This window comes from Denticeps clupeoides, chromosome 2 (genome assembly GCF_900700375.1).
Source record: "Denticeps clupeoides chromosome 2, fDenClu1.1, whole genome shotgun sequence".
In the NCBI taxonomy this organism is placed as follows: domain Eukaryota; kingdom Metazoa; phylum Chordata; class Actinopteri; order Clupeiformes; family Denticipitidae; genus Denticeps; species Denticeps clupeoides.
This window is the reverse complement of record NC_041708.1, coordinates 13,275,002-13,289,210: the sequence shown is the minus strand read 5'-3', so window position 1 is coordinate 13,289,210 and position 14,209 is coordinate 13,275,002. Positions and strand designations below refer to the sequence as shown.

General features: G+C 42.0%; 1 protein-coding gene across 5 annotated transcripts in view; it reads left to right on the top strand.

Moving 5' to 3' along the window:
* Positions 1–14,209, top strand: part of ctbp2l (C-terminal binding protein 2, like) — a 72,400-nt gene that overhangs the window by 29,179 nt on the left and 29,012 nt on the right. For 2 of the 5 annotated variants that reach the window (XM_028961166.1, XM_028961176.1), the window contains one exon: positions 3,940–4,092. In XM_028961166.1, coding sequence (XP_028816999.1) covers positions 4,035–4,092 — 58 coding nt within the window. In that variant the 5' untranslated portion in view covers positions 3,940–4,034. Of the gene's footprint in view, positions 1–3,939; positions 4,093–9,569; positions 11,224–13,785; positions 14,030–14,209 lie in introns of those variants that run through there. The other 3 variants (XM_028961137.1, XM_028961147.1, XM_028961156.1) reach the window with 2 other exon arrangements.

Below are 14,209 nucleotides of genomic sequence, written 5' to 3'. Positions count from 1 at the left end.
CAGATTCACCCATCACTGTAGGTTCCCACCACTGACCCTCCCAGCGCTCTTTCTGTACATGTCCATAACTAAATAAATCATACTAAAGTGGAGTTTTAAATAATATAGGAAATAATCAGCCTTTTTTTTTACTATCAGTTGTTGGGAACTAGTGAATAGTGTTGTTCATGAATGCTCTCAACAAAGAGCATTCATTGAACACATTCATATTTTTTGCTCTGGACCAAACAAACAATTTCTTAGTTGATTAACAAAAAGTTAACGCTGGAAGAATATCTGGAATAGATCAGCCATTGGGGCAGAATGGGAATGGATTTTATGCATCTATCGATTTATGCAGGGATCAAGCAGCCAGTACAGATTGTGCACAGAATACTTTTGAATTGCCTTTATGAACTAACAAGTTTAGTAGTTAAACAACACTAGTAGCATTTTAGATTAGATTAGATTAGATTAGATTCAACTTTATTGTCATTACACATGTACAAGTACGCGGCAACAAAATGTAGTCAGAGACGCATTATAAGAGACACATTTTATAAGAGAAGCATTTCATTGAACTGTCATTTTGGAACCATAAAATTCTAAACGTTGAACTATGAATGTGAACTAGTTCATTTTCATTAATATGAACTGAACTGAAAACCAAACTGCCAGTAGATGGATAGATGTTTGTGAATGAAGACATGTTAACAACATACCACAATTTACAGTACTTTCCGGTCTTATTCACAAAGGCCATATCTCTGTGTAGGTTTTAAGGGGTTTCTTTACGTCAACCTCTGTGTTTCCATTATAGATTTTTGCAAGATTTTTTGAAATGGATTTGTTTACATTAGGCATGTCTTCTATTGCAGTAATAATTTAGCACAATTTGCTGGTTAGTGTGCTAATAGGGGAATTAAAACAGATATCTGCACACAACAGATTTAAATGCTACTCACAATAATAATGAGGAAACATATGATTTATAATATTAAAATGTAATTACCCCAAACACCCAATCAGCCATGTTTTGATTGTATACAAAGCTCCGCCCCTTTCCCTGATTCTTTGAGCAGGAATTTGACCCTGAGGGACCATACAGAACTAGGGGTCGGGATCTGTGTTTGGACCAGCCGATTAATCAGTTGTAATGGATGAGGCTGTTTCCATTCAAATAGCCCCTTCTCCTCTCTCTCTCCCCTCGTCTTTTCTTGCACTGCAGGAGAGGAGGAGGGACTGGCAGTGGTCTTTCTGAGTTCGTGGTTTTTGGCAGGCAGCAGTGGAACACCCAGCCATTTCTGCTGGTTCAGCACTTTCAGTGCACGAGCACACACACACACACACACACACGCATGCACACAAACACATTCTTTTACGTTCTATTTCATTCATTCTCTTATTCACAACCACAAAACAGACATTCTTTCATACACATGAATATACACTGAGTAATTCAGACAATTTTCTCCAGCATGCTACTGTATTAAATACTTTTTTTCTGTTTTTTAATTATTGTCTTTATTAATTTGAGAAGCTGAAATTAGTTGCTTTTTTTTCCATCGACTTGGGCCTTGGGTGTATGTACAGAAAAGTGTAATTGGCCGTGTTGGAAATGGCTTGGAGGTTTAGTGTGCAGGGGGGGAACTCTAGGGTGGTGCTTTTCGATCAACCAAGTATTGATTGCTCTGCTGCCTTAAGAGTAGAAGTTTGCACTGGAAGGGGTGTGGTCAAGTGTGAGAGCGTCTGTGAGTTGCATGCATCAGCTTCATGGAGTCTACTTGCGCATATATCATAACAATCAGTCATGCCTGTTTTCCTGCATACCCCCATCCATCTCCATCCCTATACCACCAAATACAAATCAATAATTTTTAGAATTATTGATTTACATTTAATGCAGAAAAAAAATCCATGAACATTTCAAGAGTGGTGAGAAGTTATTCAAAAAACAAAAGAGAAATTATATGTGCTGCTTTTGGTCACACTGTGAAACTACTGAGCATCTGTCACTGTTCATGAACCTTTGATCTCTCCATGTCTCCATGGTGCAGTGACGCTCTTAGTGTGTTAGTAGCTTTTGCGCCCTCTGTTGGGCAGATGGGCGCAACCTCCTTTTTAATGCTTCATGATGTAATCACTAACTGACTCTGGTTTATACAAAGAGTGGTTAAATACATGATATGCAGTAGTGTTTAGTATAAGTTTGCGCATCTGTTTTCCCTCCCACATAAATCGAATGCACTTTTCTGAAATTGCTTTTGGGCAACAGTTTGTGTGGCTATTTTTCTCACCTAACTCCTGACCACAGAGAAACGTCTAAACTGAGATACATGTGCTACCTTTATATGCACGACAGGGGTTAAAATGAGCTACTGTAAGCTGATGGTAGTGTGAAAAAGTGGAGCTTGTACCATAAACCTGCACTCGGTGAGGCGGGAGTTACATTAATTTGGGCTTTTGGCTTTCAGACTGATTCAGAACTTTGAGTGTTAAAATGAAACTGACTTAGAAAGCAAACTGCACTTAAGCCCCACTACATCTTTTCCCCCAGTTCCAATAATAATAACATATATTAATATTTGGCTTTTGGTATTTAATAGCTTGGCTTTGGGTACAAGGTACCAAGCAGATGCCAGTGTTTAATTAACTGTGTGGGGAAAATAAATATAAGGTTGCCAAACATTGTTTAAAACTCTGTAAATAAATATTTATCTTTTGTATTATTAGATTTCTTAGGACTGATACCTTCTTAAGGCCAATAACTGTCAGGTGCTCAAGTACTTTTTTTTTCTTTGTTTTGTTTTTCACATTTAATTTCATTTAATTACATTATTTAATTTTGTTTGTGCAGTTTACAGATATTCTCTATAGAACTGCATAAGGTGAATGGTGGTGATTGCTGTATTTCGTCGTGCAGCTTTAAATCACACACACACACACACATACAAATGCTTGGGAGTGAGGTATGTATTTTATGAATATAAAATTGTGTTTTGAGCACTAAGGGCTGTGTTTTTGGAATTAAAAACTTTTAAAGTGCAGAATGTCTTTAAGGATGATTATATGATCTCGATTGGGCTGAATTTTATTACAATCATCAATCTCATGATTAGTTTAGAGTAATTTTATTAATCACTCCAAAAATGGCACAAATTAGCATTTTTTGTGCGCACATTACATTTACATTCACTTTTAAATGGAGACACGTGGCTGCCAGACATATTGATATTGGCTTCCTGAAATTGATTCAAATATCCCGGAATATCCTCATACAAACAAGAGCATGCAGGTGAGACAGCAGTGTGTACATCGCACACTTGAGAGAAGTGCGCACACAACTGAATGAGAGAGATGGAGAGAGAATGTGTATGTGTAGATCGCTGTGTGTGTACGTAGCAAAATAAGCCAATCAGATTTCAGTGGGAGTGGGCTTTTGTTGAAGTTCTCGATAACTGATAACTCTTATTGGTTCAGTGGAGCATCTTGACAGAGGGAAAGTGCCCCAAAAGCAAAAAAATTAAAATTTGTTAGTTTTTTTTCAGGTTTGGATGTCTGGGCTGTTGAGGCGCTGGAATACAAAGCAATGCAAGCAGTACCACATAATGTGGTTCAATGTGTAAAGCAAGAAAAGCATGAATCGGCTGAAAACGGAGCAGAGAAGGGCAGCGATAGTATTGGTTTTACATGTTAATAAATTGTTTGTTATCTGTGGTGTCTTTGGTTTTAGTATGGTAAAAACGGAAAATTTGTGATGAAAAATATATTTAAAAATCGAATCATTTGATATGGGGAAGTATATCGTGGTAAATGTTTTAGCACAGCCTTAGAATCTGCACTCTTGACACATTACAGTTATTCCACAGTTCTGCTTGTGCTCAATACCTGCCTTACTACTCCATCTATTTGTGCTTTCATCGCTTTGCCCGCAGTCTGAAACCTGTGTTTGTGTTACAGGTTGGCGTGGCGTTATGCTCCGTGGACACCACGGCTGTCTGTGTTAGGACCCTGAAGAAAAGCTTTCACGTCTACAGCAGGAGAGTTGTCTGACTATGGCCCTGACCGACAAACACAAAGTCAAGAGGCAGAGACTGGACAGGATCTGCGAAGGTAGCAATACAGGATGGTAATAGTGTGGCAAGTGTTTGACATGTAAAGAGATGGACGCTGCCACTGCAGGTTGGTGCTATGGGTTAAAGATTGGAGGAGTTGACTGAAAGCTGGAACACAGTTAGGTGTAATTAGTGTATCTAGTGGCTAGAACAGAGAGTGAAGAATAGTTGCTCGATACTATTGACTAGGGAACTTCCTGTATACATTCTGTTCTGAAACAGAACCTCGTGCTGTATAGTGTTGGTCCGTACCTTGGGAATGGATCCAGACAAATAATTTTGCTTCCTTAAAGTCACTTTATTTTATATAGCACTGTTAGCGCTTAAGATGATGATTATAATACATTTTTTTCTTGCTGTCTGATAACATTCCAGTTGTAAAACATCGGTTGATAGACATACATTGTGACAAAAATTTTAATATTCTTGTTCCTGTATGTCATACACTTACAATAGTACAAAACACTAAATGTTTAGATTTCTAACAAAAATGGATTCACGATCTCACATGTCTTCACACTTTATACATGTTGTGTGGTTTTGAAAGATGAGGAGAGTCAACACTGGCACTTTTCTCCACCTCCCGTCGCTGTATTGTTGGACACCCGAGGGGCTTGTTAGCAGCCTGACCCCGCCCCCACCCTCCCATCGCGAATGCGACTGGTGCAAGACAGATATGACTGCAGCACTACAGAATGCGACGAGACGCACCATTACCCCCTGTGCCAAATGTGTTTGTTTTGCCGAATGATGTAAGCGCTTCACGCCGTTGTACGCATGAAATGAGGAACATATGCTGAGCAGTGAGCCCATGTATCAAGAGAGACCGAGAAATGAGAAGAATGAAGAAAGAAAAAACTATTCAATTGTCCTTAATTGATCCAGCCCAGTCAGCCTGAAAGAACTCTCTTTAAAATTCGGATATTTTCCATGTTCTGTGGTGTGGTGAAGTTGCCATGATTTTGCTGGCTCAGGTGCAAACTGGCCAAAGATTCAATAAAATGCATTAAATCTAATTGCATACAGGAGATGACCCTGGAAGTTTTTTTTTTTTCTCCTGGATTTATTAAAATGACTAAGGTTAAATTAAATCTTTTGAAAGTATTTGTGCCATCCAAATTCATATTTTAAAATTGTGTGTGTAATTGTGTAAGGCAATTAGTTTCAGCAGAACAAAAAGTGAGAATTGTCTATTTCCAGTTTAGGCATGTAAGATTAGGTGAATTGTGCATCCCAGGGTGGACTCTGGCAGCCGTGGCCCTGAGTAGGATTGTGAAAAATGAGTGAGCGATTGGTTTAATTCCAGTATAACAAGTGACAGGTTAGGTAATACATAATCTCTCTAAACACTATTTGATTTATTGTAGATTCCATATTATTTGGTTGGCCTTATATTCTGAAAATATCACTTTAGGATATTTTATAAACATTTAGGATATAATAAATAGTTTTTATATGTTTCTTTTTTATATGTAGATTAACAATAATCTGTGTATACTAAATTATCTTTATAGCCTGACTACTATATGTAACTCCACCTAGTTATGCTTCTGTGTTGAACACTTTGCAAGATATACTTTTTTTTTTTTTAAATAAGTCACTGTTTACATATTGGTAATACATTTTTGATTATTGATTCATATATCCCATGGTTGTTGTTATTATCATTATTATTATTGCCCAGTCTCACTGCACAGGCACTCCAGTGTGCATTAAGGTTGGAGGGGCAGTCTGGGCCACTGGGTTAGGCACCCCCTGCAGATACACTTGGGCACTGACAGGATGGCTACGGGGACCTCCAGATGGCCGGTGCAGCATGGCAGCTGATAGGCTTGTGCACAGCCATTGTGAGGGCGGAGGGAAGGGGAGAAAAAAAAAAACATTCAACACAGCTTGCATTTTGGTCACAAAAGTGTTTTTGTTGGCTATGTGTAATTTGTCTTTTTCCACATCAGGGCCGCTGTGGTGATCATCAGTAAAAGATGAGCAGAATCAGACTGCTAGAACAGACTCAGTTTGATTTTCCTCCTTCTTTTCCTGTACTGAAAAGAGAAGTCCCATTGGGTATATTTGTCTTATGTGTAGAATCGCCCATCGTACATCTCCAAGCAACAATCGTAGATCTGGCACGCCTGGCAGTCAAGTGAATTCATGATGTGTTTCCTCTTCATATCTTGAAAGCAGACTAGAGGATCGACTTTTCTGGTTGTGAATGCCAAAACAATCTATCCAGTTTTTCCCCTCTAGCCACTTCATGCTGTTCCAGTTAAAGCACACTTTCACTGAATATTGTTTTCTTTTCTCTCACTCTCTTTTTTTCTTAAAGAAATATTACGATCTTTATTGTACTCCAATACACTTCTGTTTAAAAATTGCCTGTTTGAATAGAATCTCTTTGAACGTGTGCCAGTCAAAAACTTGGCCCAAATGAAGACGTTAAGACTGGAAGAGCTCAAATATGAAATATTACCGTGTCTATGGAAACCTGGTGTCTGGATGACTGTGCTAATTAAATCATTACACAGGCTGATTGTTGTTCTGCATAATCTAACCTGCCTGTGAGAAGGCGTATGAAAGCTGGGGAGGACTGGTCTTATCACAAGCTGTTAGTTAGAGAAATCAAAGCGACAGAGTAGAAGGGTTGACTTCTGCTGTGAGCAAAGGAGTGAAGAGGTTTTTTTTTCCACTCACATCTCAAATTTATCTGCTTAAAAAACTGGGGGGGAATATTTTTTTGGGGAAAAAAATCATAAAAATAGTTTTCCTCTAGACCCACATTAACGTACATTTGCCAAGGCGAGCAAAGTTTGTGGGTGAATGGGTGTGTATGAGTCTTAACTTAATCACTGGGAGTTCAAAACCTCCTTTGTTCTCTCATGGTTCGAACCATCTAAGATGGCTCACATCCGTGTTCCTCCTGCAACAGTTGAAACCCAGCATGTTGACTGAGCAAGAGAGTTCTTCTGATGGTGGTTTCTTTCAGTCTGCAGGCTTGTCGTCATTTCGCCTGTTTCCAAACTGCAGTTCTCTCCTTTCCAAAATGTCCTCCTCTTCCTTCTGTTTCCCCCATCTGTGATTTGAGTGTGGGCCGCTGGGCTGACTATGACAAGCAGGAAGGCGGGAGGAGGGTTTGGGCAAAGGGAGAGGTTGGGAAACAATCACACAAAATCATCCTGCCAGCTGCATAATTGAAATCAGATGTTTGGACTGCTTTATGATATCTGCCAGATTTAAGTTTCCCTTTTCGTATTTTGCAACTTGTTCTGTTCTTTCTTTTGTTAACAATTAGAAGACCCTTTTTTCACCTCTGGAAACTAGGTTTATGAAGAGTAGCTTAGGCCACAGCACAAGTCATCAGCCATGAGTGGTTGGCATGTGCCTCTTCTCTCTAGACCCTTGTTGGGAAGTGAAGAAAGTCCAGAGGGGCTGTTAAAGCTTTAATATACTGTACAGTTACTGTAATTGACTAAATTTCCCAGTCATGGTTTTCATTTATTAAGTCCCATGAAAGTTTAATGGGCCAACAGTTCTGCAGTCTGCCCAATCTAAATAATTTGTCCAAGTCTCTGTATGTAGAGCCACACTGAGTATGCCGGGAATGTCCTGTCTTGTCAAACTGAATTGAAAGAATCATTCTCTTCATGCCTATGTAGCAACTTTTACTTTTAACACATTTTTGTTTTTTATGTGTCCATGACTGGGGATGGGGCAATATTAAAATAATTAAAAGCTCTAGATTTTACACACATTGTTATACAGTACAAATGCCATGGAAGGATATTTTAAACAAGTGTCATTTGTGGTCTAGACTAAAAATACTTTACCAGTTACAATATAGTAATTATATACATTTGTTTTATTGCCTCTTAACCACTGTATGTGAAACCTGTCTTATGGTTGATAATGAAAAGGGTCTTTAAAAGTCTTGAAGTGAATTTTTTCAAGCTTACTTAAGTAAAAATTCCCTCTTGACATCTTAAACTAACATTCCACAATGTGCATGTGCTGTGTGGATTTATGCAGTCTTATTTTTTTCTAAAGTTCAGTAGGTGATATAGCAATGAAATGGGGTCAATCTGCTTTCTCTGTAATGGTTTACCAGAATTGGTGTTTGATAACATAAAGTGTGTATAGGACAGCACTGCTCAGACACCTATAGATCACTTCACCTTGACTGACCCCATCCTAACCAGTTCAGCACGGGTGGGTGAGTTGTCCCACCATGCCCCGCCCTCACTCAGGATTAGTGCTTGCTTCTTGTGGATTGGCTGGTGGTTAGGCTGCACAAGAGAGACTAGTGCTTGCATAAATGTCGTGACCTGCCTGCTGTGCTTTGCTGCATCCAAGCCTGCTGTCTTTCTCTCTCTCTCTCTCTCTCTCTCTCTCTTCCTCTCTTTCTGACAATTCAGTGGGAGGGTGGGAGGTCCTGCATCAGAACGGCTGCACTCTCCAGGTGTGTAGTAGAGAACCCTTTTGAGCACATAAGAGTATGAGAGGTGGGTGGACCTTCTCTGAATATTTTATCTGGTTGGTGAGATTTCGTATGGGCAAAAGGGGAGTGGTCTGTGGACTTAAGCAGGTTTTATTTCGACTAATCCCTGGTGGTAGTGGCTAGTGCATGTAAAAAACAGTCCAGCCAAAGGGAGGGATAAACTCGACTGGATTAGTGTAATGTCCCCAACCCCCTTCATCCATTGTCATTCTCTTTTTTTCCCTTTTTTTTTTACTCTCAGTTTTCATTCCACCTCCTAAACACATGAGTCCTTGTCATCTAGCAGAATGGAATAGAGGCTGTTTTTATGAGGTGCGTTATATATATATTTTTTTTGTTTGTTTTTTGGATTTTTTTTTTGCATGTGGTGTGTGAAATGTGTGTGCATTCCCCTGCCCTCACATGTTAATGTTTCAGGATATTAATTATTTAGACAATGCCTGCCAGCATAGAGCCACATGATAGCTGAGCCTTAAGGCAGCCATCCCTCCCCCTCTGGAAAAAAAAGGTCTGTTGGCAATCGGGGAAATGATCCTCCTGCGTTGCTTTTTTTTTCCTCCCACCTTCTGCCCGTGTACACCCATTTTAGAGCTTGAAACCAGAGACATGAAAGAGAACACCCGTCTCTTTCTTTCTTCTGCCGTGAAGCACCCGTCTCTATTTTCTGTGCCCATTACTCCTGGGACCAGTTGCCTTGTGTTCGCCACAGAGGCCAGATCAGAGGCTCGTGGAATGATTAGCGGTTGGACCCTCTTGCATGGACAAGCCCACTGCTGCCAGTCTCAATTCTGGGTCATAGGAATTCAGCTTCATTCGTGTACCATCTTCCGGATCCATATCAATCTTTACGCTTCCAGAAGCTCTTGGAAGAAAAACGGTGTTCTCTACTTGGCTTTGCGGATCCTTTTGCTATCCACAAAGGACCAGAGGTACATGTCCAAAACTCTGCGAGGAACAGCACGGTACCAGATTCTAACAAGCTCTACCTCAGGCGAGTCATGGCTGTCCGGGGAACTGTGCCTCCTCCGGACTACTACCTCTTTGATACAGCTATATCTGCACAGCCTCCCGAGGACCTGCAGGGCTTGTACAGGGGAACCCAGCAGCATCATCAGCGGCCTGACCAGCATCTGCTCAGCCGTTCCAATTCGCATTATGGGTTGTCGGACGGGACGGTAAGGATCGCATGGGATCAAGGGCAAAGCAGGGTGGCTGCCGCCGCTAATGTGGCTCCTCCTGGTCCTTCCCCTACACCCGCCCCTGCCCCCCCTCCCCCTCCGCCTCCCCCTCCACCACCACCTCCCCCTCCCCCTCCGCCCACAGCTCATGAGTTGAGCCGCCTCTATAGGGATTCTCTCGCTGGCAAGATGATAATACCAGACAGTCAGCGTATTCGCAGTCGGGATCCTTCTCCGGCACTTTACGGGCTTGAGCCAGCAGCCCCTGCCCTTTCGCGTTATACCTTGCCTCTGACGGACCACGCCTTGGTGACAGGGCGCGGCTGTGTCTACTCAGACCTCAACGGCCTTCCACTGGACCCTCGCCAGGTAGCCAGCTATCTTCCAACGGATCCAGTCATTGCTGCCTCACAGGGCATAGACGGCACTCTAACCCGAGGAATGATGCTAAGACACGAGAGTCCTTCTGCAGCTTATGGTGCTTTGGCAACCCAGAGGTTGCCTTATGATCCTGCCTGTGACCCCTCAGGGGTTGCTATGGTGGCTGCTGCTGCATCTGCCCCTCTCACAGCGGGCATTCCAACTCAGCATCCTTCAGCAGCTATGATGGTTGACCCCAAGAGAACAGTGGACCCGAACTTCCTGGCATTGCTTCGCTCAGAGGGATTGTCTGAAAGCACCATCACCCTTTTGCTCCAGCAGGGTTTCGACTCCACTGCCATGTTGTCCATGATGGAAGACCATGATGTGCGATCTGTAGCACCAAACCTGGGCCAGGCTCGTGTCCTGTCCCGCGTGGTCCTCAATTGCAAAACTGGGGTTGCAAGTGATGCACAGCAGCGCATGAGAGCACGATCCAACAGCTTTACCCACCGCAATGATCTTTATATGCAGTCGCAGGGTATTGCCATGGACCCTAACTTTATACAGCAACCCCCCTCTGCTTTACAATCTGTCTCACCAAGGATGGGTGAATTTCTGGGTCGGAGACCCAGCAGTGCTCCATCTCAGCACCTTCTGGAGACCACCACCTACCCTGGAGGAGTGAAGCCTTTTGGAGGATTACCAGTAAGCCCTGGCAGTTACGGTTCAGCACTGCAGCAAACTCGGCCACTGTACAACGCTCATACTGGGCTTGCCATGTCTGCCGTCCTGCAGCAGCCACCACAGATGGCCCCTGGCACCCCTGGAGCAGCCCCTAAAACCTTCTCCGGCACCTACACCCCCATGGAGTTGATGAAGAGGGCTCCCAGCCTACCTCCCATTTCCCCGGCTCATAGCCCTCACCACAGCCCTCAGCTGCTACGGAAGGGTGCTGGGGCAGTGGAGAGTACTGTGATGATGTCGGCTACCACCACCCTCCAGCCGTCTAGCAACCTCAACCCCACCAACACTGGGAAGATGACTCGTCGCACTGGGCCGCCTGTTATTGTTTCTACCATGGCATCACCCGATCCAAGTAACTGCTCTTGTCTCCTGCCTCCCTCAACCTTTTAACCTTGCCCTTCCCCTTCAGTGCTCTCCCTATTCATTCCTACTATCTCAAGCCCTTTTATCTTTCTGAAGCTGTAGAAAGGTTTTATTCGTTTTTAGCACTGTACTTTCAAAAATATTACTTGAGAGGTTTTGATCTTTAAATTGGATTTCAAATCTTTAATTAACGTTATGGAGGTGTTGGACATTTATCAGAATATCTTTGGCTTTCTTTGGTGTTGAAAATGCATATTTTCATATCTACTATGGGACAACCTGTTTATTTGATTTTTGTATTTGGATCAAATATTTCAATGCATGACATTTCAAACTCAGTTTAATAATTTTATGCTTGGGCGTATAGTAATGTCCAGCACTGTGCGCATAATAAACATTTCTACTGGGCAGGCAATGTGTAAAGCAGCTTTAGCTAAGCAGTCTGTTTATAGGCAGGGAGTTTATTTATACACTGACGGGTGGTAATGTGCTGTCACATTCCTTCAGTGTGACCCCTTCACGTCAAACTAAAAGACATTTACTATTTATGTTCTTGTCATATTGTTTTATCTATAGCAAACGTTCATTTGGAATGCATGTGGTGTCAGTAAAACTGATTCTGCTACAGTTCAATTCAAAGTTAATTCTAATAGATTTTTATTTAAGTCATTCATTTAGGCCGGCATTTTGCAGTCTTTCATTGTAAGCATTTTTTATTAAATCTGTTGCTACAGCTCTTACATTTACATTTACAGCATTTATCAGACGCCCTTATCCAGAGCGACTTACAATCAGTAGTTACAGGGACAGTCCCCCTGGAGCAACTCGGGGTTAAGTGTCTTGGTCAGGGACACAATGGTAGTAAGTGGGATTTGAACCTGGGTCTTCTGGTTCATAGGCGAGCGTGTTACCACTGGACTACTACCACCCCAGCTCTTGTGTATATATCATAAATGTGTATTCTGAGAGCAGACTCCATTAGAGAGCATAATGTGTGTTTACCAAGTGTCATGTCTCACTGTAGAGTGTTGCTGAGTGAAATTACACATCTTTATTGTTTATGTATAGCCTGTACGACACATTTCTTACTCAAGCCGGTGGAAATCTTTCTGCAGATATGCATGCAGATTCTTCAATCAACAGTTAAATTCTCTCATAATTGATTTCTGCTTTCTGTGTTCATAATCACTCAGGTAATAGACTGGAGCTTTGTATTTGTGGGGAAAAATTAAAAAAATCTTAGTGATAGAGTGATGACATTGTACATTTTTCACTTCGCCTTCTATTTATGTACTTAAACCAGCCAATCCTATTATTCTAATTGGATATAGTTTTTTTTCTGTCACAAGCATGCATACTTCCTTTGGTCCGTAAGGGATCTTCCCAATTTACAACACCGTAACCAGATATCACACATACACACACACACACACACACACACACACACACACACACACAAAAGCCATTTAGATGTACTGAATGTATTGTATTTTATGGCTCTTTTGTGCTAAAGGGCAGTTGTGTTGTCCGTGTCTGATTACTAAAATGATTATAGGCTACTGTTTGGTCAAACTGTTTTAATAATGGCATACAAGAGCAATTTTCTGTGTAAAACTCCCTGATTGCTGTATGCTGTCATACAACAGAAGGATGAAACATCTTCATTAAAGGGTGATTGTTTGTTCCATTCGCTGGGCGGATGGCAGGTCAGTGCCAGGCTTCTGTCTCCACTGCTTCCATTTATCCGAGTCTCAGGAAACATCCAGTTTTCTTCTGCTGCCTGATGAATAATAATGACATTTTTAACATCTGTGTGTACCAACACGACCTCGTCTGAATGCCATTCAACTTCTTGAGGTCATCAGGCTCATACAGACTTTTGAAAAGATATTTCTTTCCTTCCCATATTAGTTGAAAAGGTGACAGTGTGTGTGTGTGCATGTGTGTGTGTGAGAGGTATGATGACCTTGTTCTATGCTCCCAACACACACACACACACACACACACACACACACACACACACATTAACATTTACAAACATTGGGTTGTGTGTATCTATGTTCCGGTTAAACATTCTTTTGGCGCACCGGAGCTCATTTGCATGAGGATGACATTTGTTGCTCTGGTAATTTCATCTGATAATGGGCGGACTGTGATGCCCTCTGTCTCAAAGCGTGCTCCTTAATTGTGCGTTGCCAGGCAACCTGTGTTTTTTCCTTTTTTTTCCCATAATCACTGCAAGGTTATCGTTTGCACTTAAAAAAAGCAAGGAGACCTGCGGTACTGTTCAACATTTACTGCATGTGTGTGTGTGTGTGTGTGTGTGTGTGTGTGTGTGTGTGTGTGTGTGTCTGTGAGCATGTATGGCACTGCAACATTCAAATTCATGAGAAAACAACCTGACTGATTAAATCTATTGTTGTCCCCTGTTTAAACATTAGTATTCATGGCTGGAGTCCTAGCATGGTGTAAACAGAGTCTGTGCAACAACAAAAACAGGATCTGGAGGTTGATTTTAAATATAAGACATGGTAATGACCAGCCATGTGAAATAAAAATTGTGATTACTCGCAGAAATGGAAATCCAGGGACGGCCTGGCTGGAGGGAGGGCCTTTACTAGAGGTCAAGTGCTAGCTTCCTCTTGGTTGGCCAGTAGCATGAGCATACAGTTCCTAATGCCATTATATGGCTGAGCCGGGCAGATGGGCGTCAGTGTGTAATATAAGCAGGGAGAAAGACGGAGCGCTCGTATTTGCCATGGAGTTGTCAGTCAGCCGTGTAGAAACGGCAGCAGGTCAGGCGTAGCAGCATTGTGTGTGTGTGTGTGTGTGTGTGTGTGTGTGTGTGTGTGTGTGTGGTGTGTGTGTGTGTGTGTGTGTGTGTGCGTCTGCTGGTGTCACTGGTAGATTAGCTGGGTTGGCAACCAGGTCCAAAGTCCATGTGCCTCTTTAATCTGCACTCGTGTGAGAACTGT